An 18033-nucleotide genomic window follows, 5' to 3' on the forward strand; every position below is an offset into this window, starting at 1 on the left:
ATGAAATGCTGCAGTTGAATTAGTAGGCTTGTAAAGGAGTGATACACGCAGGCTCTCTCAGAATATTTACAGAACCCTGACATTGTCCCTGGTCCTGAGCCAACAAACATTTGCTCAGTGTGTAATCTTTAGGTTTACTTTTGTGCAAAAGAGTTTGGTTGCCAGCAGATACATCAGAGAATATACATAAATAGCGAGCATTCACAGTCTGATAGAAGATTTGTGTTCCAAAATAAAACATCATTAGTTTCGAAAAAAAGTTTTATTCAGTCATTATGATCTGAAAAGAAATACTGATAATGCTTTTTCAGTCTTAATGGACTAATAAAAAAAGTCACAGTTTTGGGAAATAAATTGGATTTCTCTAGTAAGTATCCTCTAAATGCAGCCTAAGTCTGATAGAAACTTGAGTTGTCCCTGAGTTTGAGTCTGTTATCTGCTTTACAAACATTTTTATAAAAACACAGCCAACAACATACTCTCTCCACATGCTGATGCCTCTGGAAGACAAATACAGTCTGATTGAGGAGAGAGAAAGCAAATTATCAGAAGATCGCTGACATGCAAAGGTTTATTAACCTGCATAGTTCAGTTTCAGCCCCACAGGCTGCAGCCTACATTTATGCAGCCGTGGTATTTGGATGTGTCTGGATCTGCCTGCATCAATCACTAGGGATGGACTATTCTGCTTACATCACATAACTGCTCCCTGTGGCCATCTGTAGAAATGGAAAAAAAGACACATATTTCTAATATTACCAAGTAGACTTGTAAAAATGCAGCTCGAGGCTCTGTTGAAAAACTTGTATTTACAATGCTCTCCTACTGCTTCGTATGTCCTCTAAACACACCCTCACTTCAACCGCTTCGGTTCTTTGGCATGATAAAGAGCCCAGATGCTTAGGAATCATTGTGCTACATGAGACTTCCTAAAAGACACAGATGTTGCCTTATATAGACAAAACAAAGCTGCAGGAGTTGAGGATAAGGCTTGATAACAATGAGCAACAGCTTTTAAATGTAGGAGTAAAGACTGCTCAACTGGCAGTGGAAACTGATACCAATTGGTCAAAAAGAGAATTAATGTTTTGGTTCAAAGTTCACTATTGCTCAACATGACCAAAAAGTATCCATATATGCCTAGCTGCGTAATCAAAATCAATGAGGAGTTAATTTTTAACAGAGGTTTCCAAAAAGACGACTTTGGTTGATTCAACTTCATTTTAAGGTATTTTACTTAGGTGATTTGATGCCCCTTTTTACACCTCTTCATTTCAGAAGCAAATGTTACTTTTTTTAATTACAGTATTCACTTGACAGCTTGAGTTGCTGGCTGCTTTTCAGATTCAGATAGTAAAAACAAAGTATAATCAACAAATAAATCATGTTGCTTTTTATTCAGTCAGATGGTGCTGAGCATACTGTGCTTTAATTTACCAGTTTTGAGCCACCTAAAAAAAGTCTTACCATTATCAGTTTAAGTGTACGCTTTATTTAGATTTTCACCACCTGACATACAGCCTTCTCTGATGGGGAATTAGCTGAAGTCATAATTTTAATGAGTTGGTGGTCTGCAGCAGCCTTGATTGGTTACATGTAAATATAAAGCAGCAAACAACCAAAAATAAGCACAGCAGAAATGTGAGATAGGTCAGACCACTGTGTCTTGTTTACCTTTTTTCAGACCACTGTGTCTTGTTTACCATTTTTTAGTATTTTTCATTTTTCTTAAAAGAAAACTAATTTTGTTGTACTTTTTATTTCTTTTTTTAAATTGTATTTTTGGGTCATTTTTTTTTCTTTCATTGCTCATTGCCTTCCCATGTTTTTGACAGAAGGCAAGGCAGTTTGCTCTGGTATCATAGGGTTAAATATTACAGTTATAGCTGAAAATGAGATACCATATCTGCGTTTTAAGTCAGTTGCCAGTTAAGTGATTGTAGTTGCAGACCAGACTTTATACCTGATGCCATCACAAGTTTGAGACCTACTTTTCTGGTTTCTGGTCATGAGGGGGAGTAGCTCATAATCACAAACACTGGTTGAACTTTAATTGCTCGTGGAAATAGCATAGGCTATTAGAGGTCTTAATTTGGGTGGTGTTCCCCTTTAAGTATAGTTATATATATATATGTATATATATATATATATATATATATATATATATATATATATATATATATATATATATATATATATATATATATATTATAGTTGCTATTCAATCAATTAATCAATCAGACTTTATTTGTATGGCACTTTTCATACAGATGAACTGTAACACGAAGTGCTTTATACAATAAAACCAAAATCTACCACCACCCCTCCAATACACACACACACACACACACACACATAAACAAGCATGTCAATAAAAACACAAAAAAATGTACTCATTAAAACCGGGACCTGAGGAAATGCTACCCTAAGTGAGGAAACACCAGAGGCCGGACAAAACCAACAGATAAAAGATGAAAAAGTAAATAAATAAGGAAGTAGATAAAAATGATTAATAAATAACATGATGATAGCAAAAATAAATTAATAAATAAGTAGCCTAAATGAGTAATTGGGTAAATTATGCAAACTGTAAAGTAAAATAAATAAACAGAAAGTAAAATCAATAAATATGTAAAAATATGTAATAAAATATAAATTAAGTAGTAAAACTGTAAACCAGACTAAAATATATAAATAGTCAACAAGTAAATAAAGTTCAATTAAAAGCCAAGCTAAAAAGGTAGGAAGCCATTGTGGACTTTCAAATGTTACATAATGCTTCCTCCATTATTGTTTGTCTCTTTGTTTCACTCTAGTATCTGTTACACTCAGAGGTTTTAAAAACATCACAGCCAACAGCAAAGTCTTTCCAGATGTTATTCCCTCTGGGATAAAAGTCCAGTTTGAGGCGGATTGAAGAGGCAAATCATTACAATGAACTGCAGATCACATGAAATATTTCTATAACCTGTGCGCTCTTCAAGTCAAACGCCAGCACCGTAAGGTTTCAGCTTGTACATTTTTCACAGGCATGGTATTTGGATCTGTCCTTTCCAGTGCGCGTACCCACATGCGCATGCGTCGCTGCGTTGAGAGAAAAAGGGAACGCGCTGTAACAGAGAGATAGCGTACCAGTAAACCGCTATATGTGCCTGCAGACTTCATGCCACTGAGACCAACACTAAACTCCCCTGCGGTTTGCGTGTGCGCTTCTTGTTTCCGCTACATTGTTCCGAGGGATGAACTTTGATGCTCACATCACATCACTGCTTCTACCCGGGTGTGTGTGCGCTGCAGGCGGACGCATATTTCTCGTTTTCCCACGCAGCGTGTGTCACCAAAAGCAACGTGAACTTGGTTGCAACATCATTGTACTGTACAACAGGCTCGCACCGCGGATTAAAGCTCATCTGTTGGGCAGCAGTGTTGGTAAGTAAAAGAGCGTTTTCGAGCTAACGTAGAGCAGCCCGTGTGTGTTTGGAGTTTTGTACATGTCTGTAGGGAAGCATGGAACAACACTGATCTGCTGGCCTCATTGGATCACAAGATATCAAATTTAATTTGCCTGGCACGAGCCTTGATTTGTACATTTGTGTAAGTGATTGTAGTTTTTTTGTTGTTGTCGTTGCTCGGTTGGTTGCATAGATAGACTGCAGACTGGGCTGGAAAGTACTTGGCTGCATCATGTTTGTGAAGGATAATGACATGTATTCTTCAGTTTAATCAACCACAGACAGTTATGTTCCCTGTGATCTATGGCATTGTATCTGACTTGAAGTGGAATTTAAGTAACAAACCACGAGCCTCCTGGCTTTATTCCTCTGCTCCCACTCTAATTATCAGGCAAAGATACATATTTTTGGCCAAAGCTGTTAGTTCAAAGGAGATTCACTGGCATTGTTGCATTAGTGACATGGTAACAAATAATGTTTCTGATGCATCATACTTGTGTGTTGCTTACTGTTGCAAAACCTTGTGTTTTTGCACCACAGAATGCTTTTAAAAACAATATACAACGTTTAGTTTCATACCTGTTACAGTAGTTTTATTTATCAATATAATTTATTTGTAGCCACTGTTGCAATATTGGATCACATGGTAACTTGAAAACTGTAAAACAGATCATGCCCTCTGCTGGGAAACACACGTCCTTGAATCGGTTGCTCACAGTCTGCCTTTGGTTGAAAACATATCCACCCTTTGAAACATCCATTTATTGCGACAGAGCTTTTGCGTGCAAGTTTCTGAAGAAATAAAAGCAAACAACCACACATGCATTTACGTTTAGCAGCAACCAAAGCAACATTTCATTTTTCCATTTCTATCTCTCAAACCTATATAAGTGATGTAACCATGGGTGTAGATTTCAGGGGTGGGGGGTGGGGGTGGGGGAGGGGGTGGGGACGCAGGGAACATGTTCTCTTCAATATTTAGAACCTAAGCATTCCCTGCCAAAAATAACAACATGGCAGTACAGGACTTTTATTTTGGCAAAAATAAAAGACATTTACAGCATAAATTTGTTTGGTGCATAAAAATTAAACTGAATGAAGAAAAGCAAATGTTTGATGGTCAAAATTTTCTGTTGGTGGGCACCCAAATCTTCCATTTCAAATGTGTCCCCCTCAAATATTGAAGCAAAACCTGTGCCTTCGGATTTAACAGCGGGGCACATGAGTCAAAAGAGTTAATTTAGCAGAAGAGCTACATGAAAATATAAGACAAAGCTATTGAAAAGGAAATTAAGTGTTAGATGGTCTAAATTTTCTGGCGGAGGGCCCCCTAACCCCCCCATTTTATATGTGTCCCTCCGCAATAATGAAACAGAACAACAGCATTGTGGCTTTAACCTGCATGTTACCCTTGTAATAAAGTCCTCATATCTGATGAGATCCTGTCTGGCCCTGTGCCACTCATCTTCAGAGCTGGATCAGGACAGTGTAATTCACATCATAAAACACAATTTTCCAAAGTTGTAGAGTGAAAAGCAAATGTTCACTGGACTTGTTTCTGGGAGGCAGGACATACCGTATGTGAGCCACGATGAGGTCTGACGTCACAGGGCAGAGAAATGTGACTTTACCCATACTGCTCCATCTGGATACAGAAATGTTCATAACAGCTGTATACAAAAAAAGAACATAAACGAAAAAAAATACTTTGGGATTACTACATTCCCCTTTCAGATTCTTGTTTCCCTTTCATGTGTATTCTGTTAAATTTTAGTTAGGTTGGCACTATTCTTGTTTGTAAATGAGTGTCAGGGTGATTATATGAACCTCAGTGTCATCTTTCTGAAAGAAATAGATACACAGATACCAAAATATGTTTTAATGAGTGAGCTATTGTCAGGGGGCAGAAATATTGAATCTACAATAACGTCTGACGTTGAAACCAAGCTTGTTATTTTTAATTAGGGGTCAACAGATTATTGGCCTGGCTGATTATCAGAGCTGGTATTTGGCATTTTGCCGATTATGTATATCAGCGTTTTATTTTAATGATCACCGCTAAAATTAATTGATGAAAAAGTGTACCTATTACACTCAACCAACACCAGGGAAGGCAGTCTGCAAGGAAAGTAGAAGCATGGGAGGAATTTTTACTATGTAAAACCTCAGGGAGCTATTTTTATTCATTCATTTTCTTTAATTAAAATTTTCACTGGAATTTATAAAAAAAAGTTGCAGGGAACTTGTTGTATCTGATGTTTTAAATGTAAGTTTTGATTAACCATTTGCTAAAGGTATTTAAACAAAGTTTTGTGTTGGAGTTATTCCAAATTCTAAAATATGGCAGAAATATTTTCATTTTTATTGTAAATGCATATCGCTTCCAAATATTGGTTATTGGTCTAATTAAGTACTACTAATCAAATCTCCTATTGGCCCTGAAAAATCAGTCAACCCCTATTTTTAATATCTAATTAATGCCAGATCTTCAGTCATGATTGACATTCAGTGAGCCTGCATGGGCTTGAATTTTAGTTGATATTGATAGAATAAAAAATGTTACACTAATTAGCTACAAGAAATCAGACCTTTCCGTGACATTTTCTATATTGATATAACATTTATTGTATTGTTCTCTACTTGTAAATAAAGTTCAAGAAAACCTTTGCTTTTATTAAAAAAGTTAACGTTTAAAAAAAAAGGAAATACCAGAATAAATTAATTAAAAAAATTACTAAATGCTGCATTGAAATGATGAGCCTTGAAATGTTTCTGAAACTATACTTACACATGAAATATATAAAGTGTGATCGCTCTTCAGATTTAAAGTGCGATTTCACACTTTAGATCTGAAGTTACTCTCTGTGTGAGCCTCTCTTTTCAGCGCACCTCTCTGAATTGCTGAAGGTCAGTGGCAATACATTTTTGCGTTGCAGTGCAAACATAAAAGAAAAGACAGATAAAAAGATGAAAAGTTGATTATAAAACATTTTCATCCCAATCACATATGACCTTAAACAATCTTTTTGCACATCACTCATTTCCATTTGTCTTTTTGTTTCTTAGATTTTAAAAACCCTAAAGACCAGGACAGAAGTCACTGTTGGCGTGTTCATGTGTCAACATTTCAAACAACATGAGTTATGCTCTCCATTGTAACAAATCTGAAACCAGATTAAATAAAAACTACACATAATTATCTTATAATGCATCTTAATGGGCCAAAACAGGGGGGGATTAAATCCATATAATCTGCACTTTACTGTTGTTCAGACTCATAACATGCTGTCTTTCATCACTGTCTCCTTAAAGGGCTCCGTGTCTGCTTGCACCTGAATCTGATGGTAAACTGTTTATAGTGATAAAATACAGTATTCTGTTGACCACCTTAAGTCTTAAGCCTCGACTGATTATAATGGGACAAAAAGTAAGGACTGTCCAATATGTACTACAGTTAAACTTCAGTCGTTGTATTGAACAAAACGTCAACTTACACATTGAGACAATATTGATTAATGTTACATTTTAATGCTGAAACCACAGCACTTATACAATGTTGATTCAAAACATTAAAATTGGTTTCCTCTGGATTTATTACTCTATTTCCAAGCTGTTGTTTTTACTCACTGGAGCAGCAGCTACATAAGAGAGATATTTTTTCCTTTTGAACAGATGTTGCATTTAATGGAGCTTAGAGATATGTAGCACATGGCAACATGTAGCAAATCAGATGAAACACCATGATATGCCCTCTAAAGTAATGACTCACCCCCGCTTGAAACAATCAATCTGGTTTTTAATATTATGAACACACATATGCCCTCAAAACATCCGGCAAATGTAATCATCCTCTGGTGAACTGGTCACTGTTGTGATTCATAGTTGTATCAAATTAAAAACATCTTATTGCTACTAAGATTTAGACCAGTGAGAACAGACATGTGCGAAGCTGGATTACCAGCCTCTGAAAGTCTGGGGTCCCAGATTCACTGTCTGTATGGTCATTTCAGTGATTTACAACATCATCAGAAATGACAAGGGCCTTTAACCCAATCCTGCATTATCACCTGATCTTGAAACCTCTGACTTGTTGGAGGATACTAATAACTCTATTAGAGAGCTGTTAATGTGGGGTCTCAATAGGATCCACTGCTCTTTTGTGTCTCAAAGCCCCCGGATAGGTTAAGGTTAAGGTTAGGTGTGTAGGCTTTAGGGGCATCAAGTGGGAGAAGGGGAATATAATATTCATATTAATAGCCTGCCACGATTAAAACATCTGCCGCCACAAATTGATTTTCTGTTTGTGGAGCTGGCACACTCATTAGGAGCCCTAGTGAGATATATTTACTAAGGGTATAACAATCCATCGACCTGCATCAGTATATCTATTGAATGATAAAGTTCACGTATCGCAGATGCGAAGCGTAAACATCTATAACATACTGTCTCATTTGCACCTTTTTTTAAAAAATTCTGTGTCACCAACCCCTTCTCATTCCAAACTCATGAAATAGCGCCTCTTTGCCTTCTCCACTCCAGTCCACTGGAACGTTGCGTCAGCGCAGCCATCTTGTGTCGGTGGCAGCCGTGTCTACTCACTGCCGTAGACAGTGGAGGGAGAGGTGTATCAGTGATGATATCATCATAACTCAATGAATTTTCAAATGATTTTCAAGCTGTTTGATTTGTTACAAATGGCAGACATGTATTTATAATACAGAATAATTGCTTAAATTAAAAATGCAGGTTTTCATATCAAAATGCTTAACCCAAAATGCTAGTTATATAGTTCTATGATGAATTCATTTAATAGAATATATATGTGTGTGTGTGTATGTATACTTAAAATATCTCTGGACATTTTTTCTCTAATTTTCCGATAATATTCTGATAATTTTCACAACCATCTCTCCCCTTTCTAAGATTATTCATTTACAAAATAACTTAACATCAATTCCTCGTGCTCCCACCATCGGCCTATTATCTTTAGGAGTGGGTAACAACTGAACACTTAGAATCTATCACATAAATTAGTCATAGAACCAATATTTACTATCTACATAGGATGTACAGTATACATATCACACACACACACACACACACACACACATATATATATATGACTTTATTTGTATAGCACTTTTGATTCAAATATAACTGTAACACAACGTACACAGGCACATTGAGAAAAAGCACGACTTTGTAAAATTATTTAAAGAGCTAAAATAAGAGTAAAATCTGGAGGAAACACTACCATAAACGAGGAAACACCGTGTTGACGCATCTCACAATCCGGGATGCTTGGTTTATTTATACCATGGATGTATTATTAGGAAGTCCCATGGGAAGTCCACATGCCACATGCCAATGCGTCATCCCGCCGTGACGTCATCCCACCGCGCACAATATGTGACGTCACCATAATGGCATGCCGGAACATAAACAGCTGATGCACGAGGATAGTAAAACCTCAGAGCTTAACGCTGACTGAGCGGCGCTAGTAGACCAATTCAGCGCCAACCGGTTGGTCGCCAGATGATGGCAAGCAGCCAAGAGACAGCCGATGAGGATAATGCTGTTTACTCGGGCATATTTCATCAGTGTGGAAATGTTTTGTTTCCGGAGAGAGTCGTTGCTAACCGAAAGAGCACACGTCATATGTCAACAAAAACAGGACGTCATAGCTATTTTCTTGCTAACGTTACATTAGCTGCTCTGTTTAATCAGTGTTTGACTGAAAAAAACGAGCTTGCAGGCTAACATTCATCCTTGCTATTCTGTCGGGAAATGCGACGCTAAAGCCAGCGGTGAGTAAAGGAAAACATAAATAAATGCAAATTGTTTAAGTTGTGACAAGTGGAAAAGTCCGCTAGCCGCTAAGCTAATTTATGCCATATAAAATGCTATGGTTTTATGCCAATAACGCTAGCTAGCATGTTGTATATGTGTGTGTGTGTGTGTGTGTGTGTGTGTTGCACATGCAAAAGACAGTTGTTTTGTCTATGATCCTTGACAGTTAATATTGAGTGTTATACTTTTGTTAATTCATGTTTTGAGGTTGCTGGGAGAAGTTTGTCTTCAAGTCAGATAGTCCTGAAGTTTTAGGTTGGAAAACATTCACAGACAGAATGAAACTGTTAAAATGATTTCCAGTTATGTATAACATGGTTTTATCTTTTCTGCCAAAAGCAGAAAACAAGGGTGGCAGCGTCTTCTGTAACTGACTGTTAAATAAGCATATAATATTGGCTCATATTGATCGTTGGCCCCTAAATTGATTCGAATCGAAATCACATCATGGCAGACTTTGTGGTATCAGAAAATATTGTACCGTTGTCCAAAGTGTTGTAATAAAATTGTATCATGATATCCACACTGCCATTCACAAGGTGGATAACTATATGACAAAGAATGGCTATTCTAAACATAAGTTTCTCTCTCCTGTTATGTCTTCTGCTAACCTAAATCATTAGTTAAATAGAAAGGACAATGATAAGGGAATAAAAGCATCATTATTTGAAGTTGATATTCCATTAAATAAAGAACTGACTTTAGAGTTCTTTTTTCAATCTCACCTCTCATATGTTGGACCCTTTTAGACCTCCCAGATTGTGCTCCAAAACACAGTCAGTTTCAAATATGAAGGACCATGAAGCCCTAAGATGTGTAACCTTGGTTCAGCATGTCAGTGTGGGAACAAGCTGCAATGACCAACTGGAAATGGTTAGCTGCTGCCAAAATACAACTAAGCAAACCTCCCGTCCGTACAACTAATTAAGACCAGATTGATTTCCCAAGTAGTGGGTGGACAAACATGCTGAGTCACCGAGGAGTGTGTGTGCCTGGAAGTGTGCAGGCACATACACACATAAACATAGAATACTACTCAATTATATTTAAACTACACAACTAAAGCAGAGGTTACAGATTACACTCTGACTGCAATACCAAATTGATATCATGCACATTTTAATTTCAAAGACCACTTATTTAACCTAATTACTTTAATGTCAATTGAGAATAGCATTACTCATAATTCATTTAATTTTCAAGAAGAGTCATCATGCCATCATTAAAAAGACTTGACAAGTATGAATCATATGCTGCTGGCTTGACTATGGAAGATGTATTTTGACATGTAGTCTTGCAGTAGTAAGCAAAAATGTATTATGTAGCTTTGGCGGAGCTCCTGTTGTGAAATATGACCTCTAGCTGTTTCCATATGTTCTGAGCCAATCATCATAGAGGACTCCAAATATTATAATACTGTACAAATCCCTTTTGTTGACTTTCTGTCTTTAAATAGCAATGTATTGTTGTACAATTGTTTGAAATTTAAAACATCACAACTTCTGAAACGTGTTTACTCTTGAAACAAACAAGAATGGAAGAACAAAAACAAGGACTTCATTTTAATTGCGCAATGGAAAGGGGATGAAAAAGAACAGGATGATGAGCAACATCATGCAGTTATGAGGCAAGTATAAATCCGTTACAGCAGAAGTGAAGCAACAAATTAAAACCGCCGTTTCACTATGAGTTGGGAAATGAGTGTTTATCTGCCTTCGTAGTGTGGTTCTCTACCTTTTTCATAATTCATAATGAAGTCAGTCTTTTTGGCTAAAATCCGGGAATGTTGAAGTTGACAAGGATAGGATCAGGATATTGGAGAAAAGCCTCATCCCAGGATCAAAATTGCCCTCAACATGACTGCCTGCAATTTCTTTGAAAGCTTTTCCTCATAAAAGCCGTCAAAGTGGTACAAAATGGGCTCCAGATTTGGAGATCTGGATTAAAATCTGGGATTATGTGTTTAAGAGGTGATTTTCTATTGTGGAGGGAAAGCACGTGATTTTCTTCAGAGAGTGGAGAGAAATGAGCTGGTAGGTGAAAGGGGGTTTAGAGAAGAAGGTCATTTTGAATCATCATTTACGCCCTTACCAGCCGCATTGTTAGCTTAGTAACTGTTTAAAATCAACATGTTAAATCTCACAAGAAATCTGTTAGGCCTTGTGATGTTTGATTATTAATGGTATAAGGACATGTTGATTTAAACATCAATTTCAACAGCAATACTTGAATATGAATCTGCTAAGGATCATTTGTTTCTACCATCACATAATTCTACCTGAAATACAGAGCTCATATTAACGCCACTATCTTAACATCAATGGTAATCTGTAATAATTACCTTGATGGATGCGGACATAAGCATATGTTTCTAATAATGCTAAGTACCTATTGTATTAGCCTTGCGAGCCCTCACCTTCCTTTGGAGTTTGGGAGGATGGAGTTGTAACCAGTAAATCCCTGACAACATTTTCCCATGAAGTGCTCTTGCCGGAATCACTTCCAGTGTGCTGCCTGACTCATCTTTAATCACTACAGTGTGTGACAAAGCTCTCTAAGTCGTCTGTCTGCATTTCTTTGGTGACTCTTGGTTAGACGTACAGCACTGCTTTGAGTATGTCTGTGGTGAAGGGCACTTCTGACGGGACTAAACCCCCCTCTGTTGGTCTCTCACATCTTGAGGACTGTTGCCAGTGTCATTTGGGTTGGCGTGCCTCGCAGCTTGGCACAGTGCAACGCTTGACCCCCTCCGCTCTCCCAGGCAGGCCCTCCCTCCGCCCCTCTTTCTACACACATCGTGTCACACACAGCCAGGTATTGTGCTGCGCTGCTCTTGTGTTGCCTGTGGTGTCAATGAGGAGGTCCTCCGCCTCCTGTGATTCATGCTTCTGAGAGCTACAGTGTGTCCAGCTGTTGTAACTTGCTCATGTTCAGGAGGGTGGGGTGAGCAGCGTGGAGGAGATACTACCGTATACTGAATGTTGATGGAAATAAAGGACTATAGGCCTATATGTGGGGTGCAGTACATTCTTTAGCATTTGCGATTAACTCGGCAAGTCATTTTTTGTGATTAGTCTTCAAAATGATGGATAATTGTAAAAAACTTTAAAGTGCTTGTTTTTAGGGGTTGACTGATACAGATTATTGGTACCTAATGAGACCAATAATCGATATTTGGAACTGCTATGCATTTACAATAAAAAAGAAAATATTTCTGTCGAAATTCAAACTCCGACACAAAGCTTTGTTTAAATGCCTTTAGCAAATGTATAGTCAAAACTGAAACTTTCACCATCATAAACAGCAAGTTCCCTGAAAGTTCAGAGAAATTTTAAATAATTAAAAAAAAAAAGAATAAAAATAGTTTCCTGAGGTTTTACAAAGTGAAAACCTCTGCCACACATGCATGAGGGTTCTCTTTAGGTGTTATTTTCAGTTCCCTAAATGCAAAGAGAAGTACAAAACAACAAATGACAAGTTCATTGTGGAGATATTCCCCTTTTGTTTTTATTTGTCAACTTATTTTGTGCTTTTTCTACAGGGAGAAGCCCAGACTCATTACATCTGTACCACTGTGGAGATAATCATCGGAAATGAAAGAGGGAAAAGGTAAGATGTTCCATAGTAATGCTGTGGATTTTTTTTTTTTGTGGTCGATATGTAATTGATGCAAAGTTCCCTTAGAGGCTAATTAAGGTTTTTTTTTTTTTTTAATCTTTAGGCACTTGTTAAAAATGAAGTGTGTTAGGAAAACATGTACTAATTAGAGCTACTAATTGCTTATAACTGATTAGCTGCATCAGCTGCTTTATCACCATTTGTTTAATCTGTCTTTCTATGCCTCTGCGCCAATGATAGCTGTATTCTCCTGAACACACTATTTCAAGACGGCATTTAGGGAAGTTGAATTCAGCTCAAACATTCACTTGCACTCAAGGATGAATTGATTAGTAGGGCTGTACCCAATTGAGAATTATGTCGGTTGAATCAGATTTGGCCGTTCAATAGGAATATTCGACAATTCATTTTTATCTCATGTAAAGGTTGAAAGTTTGAAGGGGTCGAGCTGGATGTTCAGTGTGACAGCGGCATTCATGTTAATGAACTAATGCGCTGGCTAACACTAGATATCAAGGGAAAACCAGAGACTGTTGTATTAACTTGCTGTGAGCTTTATTGAATTTATAACTTTACAGGATAGTGTTCTCCACATACTCAAGTACATTTCAGGTAAAGACATGCCTACAAATAGATAAAAAAAAATGATAACAATAACATTATCAAAATAATGACAACAATAATTATGATAATTTGACAAGAATTAAAGTAGTAAAATAAAGGCGAGAAATATTTTTTTTTTTTTAAAAGACAAAAAAGAAAACCCAAAAAACAACAAAAACACCAACATCTATATCTAAAATGGCAAATATGTGAAGAAAGGTGACGAAGTTCTATCAAAAAGATCATCATTCCCCTTTCAGGGCAAGACATTGCATGTTTCGCGGTGCCACTGCGTGACTGCAGGGGGTTTGTCACTAATCCACTGCTTTAAGATACATCTCCTGCGAGGAGCAAGAGTTTGTCACATAGTTAAAAACCAGTTTTGCTCAGAGATAGTGTTTTAGATGGTAAGCTAAGTATGAAGAGGCCTGGGTCTTTGGTTATTTTCAGTGAAAAAAAATTGCTCAATTCCTGTGCAATGTTGCTCCCCAATTTGGAGATCAAAATTGTGAAAATATGTACCAACATTTCTATTACGTTTAATACAAAGAGGAGAGATCTGCTCGTTCATTTTATTACAAATAAAAGGTATTATGTGGGATCTGTGAAGTATTTTCTTGTTAAATATATTTTAGCCAGTTGACTAATGGCTTAATCAACTAATGAGCACAATGTAGACAATGCAGATTAGCTCTGCAATGAAAGCGAGCACAGTACAGTTGTATCCTATGCTGCCTCTTCAAAACCAACACAAGCACAACAGGGCAGAGGGAGGAAAAAACTCATCTTGCTTGTTTCATAAAAGAAATAGATGTGTTTGATGTTTGCTCCTTGTGACATTCTTTAGTGTTTTCATCATTTCCTAAACAATAACTTAGGAAACACTCACAGCCCAGCCTAATATCCGGCTGCGGACAGAAACACAACAACTCCACTGTAACTACACCCTGTTACAGGAGGCAGCAGTATCATATCATATTTGATGTTGTGAAATGACGGTTTTGTTTTACAGGGAGGGGCTGGAGTAAAATCTGCCGAATGCCCCTGTGGTGGTGTTAATCGATCATGTGGTTTCCGCTCCTTCGCTGTCTCCAAGTTGGGGTGTGCATGATTTACTGGTAGATTTACAGCAGTATTGCATTACTGTTGTTGCAATGTAGCAAGTACATGTGCACGCACGCGCATCTCAAAATAGATATTCAGCTGTGCACTCCTTCAGTTTGCTATTGATTTTCAGCGACGGGCTGCCCCTGAAGCAGTGCCAGGCGTGCTCAGAACAACCGTTTAGTAATGTGGACGGCTCTGGCCTCCCTGTGTAAATCATGAATCGGGAAGATTGTTGATAAGAAGTGCACTGTGCATTAAACAGTCAGATATATGTAACGTAACATGGCTTTTTAATCTGGTTTTAACTGTAATCTGAGCTCTCCAGTATGATGCAGTGGGATTTCAAATATCCCACAGTTCAGGGACCAAGTGTCTATCAGTTCAGCATGATCCTCTTAAAGTGATCGGCCTTCGTCTGTTGCCCCTTTCTCTCTCTCTCTCTCTTCTCTAGTCTCTCCTTTCTCGTCTCTGTGCACCCTCTTGCTTTGTTTATGCTTCCTTGCATCGATTTGTTTCTCTGCCACTCCCTTTTTCTCCAACCTCATCTCAGCCTGAGCCTAGTCAATGCAGTTTATGTCTATGTCTATGTGTGAGTGAGTGTGGGATGCCCATTGTGACTCAGTGAACTCCTGTGTACTTTATTTTACCGTGGTTCCTGTTTTAAATCATCTCCTTAGAAAGTAAGAATGCAAATTTGAAGGAGGTGCTAATAAGTGTGGTTCTTCTCCCTTCTTTACCCGTCACCTAGGATAACCTCATGCACTGTGTAGACATGAGAGGAACAAGAAGCACGTGAAGATGTCCCAGAAGGCAACTAAAAGTAAGTTTTTTTTCTGTGATATTTTCCCCAAGGTCAGTGCTTTTTCTAATTACTTGAATGGGAATTTCCCCTCTTTTGATATTCAGTAAAGCACTAATCTCATGTGTGTGCTATTTCACATGCAATGATGAGAGGAGAAGATTATGGACCAAAATGCATATCCTCACTTGTTATTGACCAGATCTTTAACATTATAACCACAATTATTTTATTTTCATTAAGTCTTCTGCTCTGTACCACTAGTAACTTTAGTATTTTGATTGTTAAGACTTGAGGTAACACACTGAAATAATCCACCGCCATCAGTTTGACACTGTATGTTCTGTATCCCACAATGATAAACATCTAAAGTTTTGCAACAGCAGTCTTGCTGCTGTGCCTCAACCTGCACAAAAAATAGTCTCCTTAACTCCGGGTGTTGCCTAAATTATTGTGGGAAGCACAAAACTTTCTTGATGCTCCTAAGATTTTTCCTTTGATTTAACAGGAGGTCCTTGCTTGTTGACAAAGAGAGGCAGTTGTATTGAAGGTGTTACTTTTAAGCAATGCTACACTCAAGGTGTAATAAGTGCCTTGGTTCCGACTGCATCACTGCCGTGCTCCAGTGATGTTAAAACACACCCTTGAGTATAATATATATGCGACTGTTATCTCTGTTTCCATGGAAATACACAGAGTCTGACTAATTTCTGGAAAACAATCACACTCATGTTAGTAGAATCCTATATGAAATGAAACGTGGTTTACTACTCCAGCAAGTAGGTTGGACCTTAGTAACGACCTAACACCGGGCACATTTTCTAGTCCCTCTTCAGTCCGCTGGCCAACTTGTACATATACTTTCAAGGAATCGTGGGGTAACCCAAACTAAATTAATACATCAGATATAAACACAGAGATGCTTACAGTGTTTCCTCTAGGATTTTTTTCAGCAGCGGGGGCAGGCTCTCCGGGGAGCTGTGGCGGCGTAAACAAATGACACTTGACTGCAGATTTTAGTTTTATGCCCAGCATAATGCCCCTTTTTATTGAATGGTTGGCATGAAAATCGCTTTTTAAAGGCTGAATGTAAAAATACATCATGGCGTGTATATCGCTTAATGCTATCAATTAGTTTACTCACATTAGCGACACTGAGTTGAGTTGGCACCGGGCCCAATTAACTTAAGCTACGTAACCTTAGCTGGCCATCAATATTTTGCGAATGTTTATTTAACTAATAAAATCTATTATAAGTTTTCTTAAGCTAATAAGTCTACCTTTTCTCCGGTAAGTTGCACGCTATTTTCAAGCCGACACTCCTCTGACTCTCCGACCTGATGCCTGGATGCGAGTAGCTAATTAACGTCGGCACCAATTAGTTCTGTTGGGGGATGGGAGGGGGCGGTGGTATCTACCCCAAAGAGTAGATACGGAGCAAGATAGTTATCTGCCTCAGCACTCGCGACACCCAACGCAGTGCAGGACTGTGCTGTGATGCGGCGGTGGTGTATTTGCAATTTAAAAAAAAAAAAACAACCAAAAAAAAGACGACATTTGAGGAAGCGGCGGGTAGGATTTAGGAGTGGCGGGCCGCCACTCCTAAATGAGTGTAGAGGAAACACTGGCTTATCTTGCTCAGTCTTGTTATGACTAAGATATCTGCAGACAAAAAAAATCATTTTCCATATAAAGACTTTATACAAACGATTACACCTGCAAACTTCACTTTGATTTTTAAGCTAGCAGCTCAGTGTCACAGCACAGCTGATGGAGGATGTCAGAGGATGACAAACATCTCTAATAACTCAAGAGTAAGGTAAAGTCCAAAAGTCAAAATTAATGAAAAACGTTAGAGGTATCATCATTTCCGAAATTCATAAAATGTTGTTATCTAGCGAAATATTCTGCTCTTGTTTCACTGCCTAAAACCTTAGTCTATATTTCCTATCATGCCTAGATCTGGACTGAGTGGTTTTTAGTTTGCGGATAAGTTTGCTGTCACTTTTTGTCAATGTTAATACGTGTCTGTGCAGAGCATGGTGCTTTAAGCTGATTAATAGCGTCATTGTGTTAGTTTATAGTTTACACCATTAGTGAGTTGGCTGTTACTTTTCATTTGTTCAACTGTATTTATCAGATTGCTTGGTTGGAGCTACTTGTTGTATAATATTGCCATGGAATTTTTTTAAAATTGTCTGCCACTGAATGCCAGTCTTAATTACAGTATATTTCTTGGTAGTTTGTAGGCTATAATCAATGTGATCTTGCTTGCTTGAACACTTAGCTGATTTGAATTACAGAGCTAAATGAAATCGGCAAAGTTGTCTGTTTAATTTTCAGCCATAACTGTAGTGTTTAAAGATACATAGTTTAACATGGTGTTTTTACCTATCAGACATTTCTGCTTCACTTATTTTATGTATTGTGTTGCTTTGCTAGTGTCTCTGAGAAAGTTCAACAGCAGAATCTCACTGCTGGACTAACGTTAGTTTTGGGTAAGCTGGAGTGGCTGGAGATTTTCTTTGTTTTTATTTTGTCTGTGGCCCAACAGGTAAATTAGCTTGCGACTTAGTGTTAGTTAATGTTGTTGTTATTATGAGA

The 18033-nt window shown here is 37.8% G+C and overlaps 1 protein-coding gene across 3 annotated transcripts in view; it reads left to right on the top strand.

Moving 5' to 3' along the window:
• Positions 1-3082: 3082 nt before the first annotated feature.
• The window catches only part of st3gal4 (ST3 beta-galactoside alpha-2,3-sialyltransferase 4), a 30878-nt gene continuing 15927 nt past the window's right edge, over positions 3083-18033 (top strand). Inside the window, exons 1-3 of one of the 3 annotated variants that reach the window (XM_042487370.2) lie at positions 3083-3429; positions 12844-12911; positions 15379-15450. In XM_042487370.2, coding sequence (XP_042343304.1) covers positions 15429-15450 — 22 coding nt within the window. In that variant the 5' untranslated portion in view covers positions 3083-3429; positions 12844-12911; positions 15379-15428. Of the gene's footprint in view, positions 3430-9122; positions 9260-12843; positions 12912-15378; positions 15451-18033 lie in introns of those variants that run through there. The other 2 variants (XM_042487371.2, XM_088078669.1) reach the window with 2 other exon arrangements.

The sequence above is a fragment of the Plectropomus leopardus genome, chromosome 6 (genome assembly GCF_026936395.1).
Source record: "Plectropomus leopardus strain MGB_pleo_1.0 chromosome 6, ASM2693639v1, whole genome shotgun sequence".
Classification (NCBI taxonomy): domain Eukaryota; kingdom Metazoa; phylum Chordata; class Actinopteri; order Perciformes; family Serranidae; genus Plectropomus; species Plectropomus leopardus.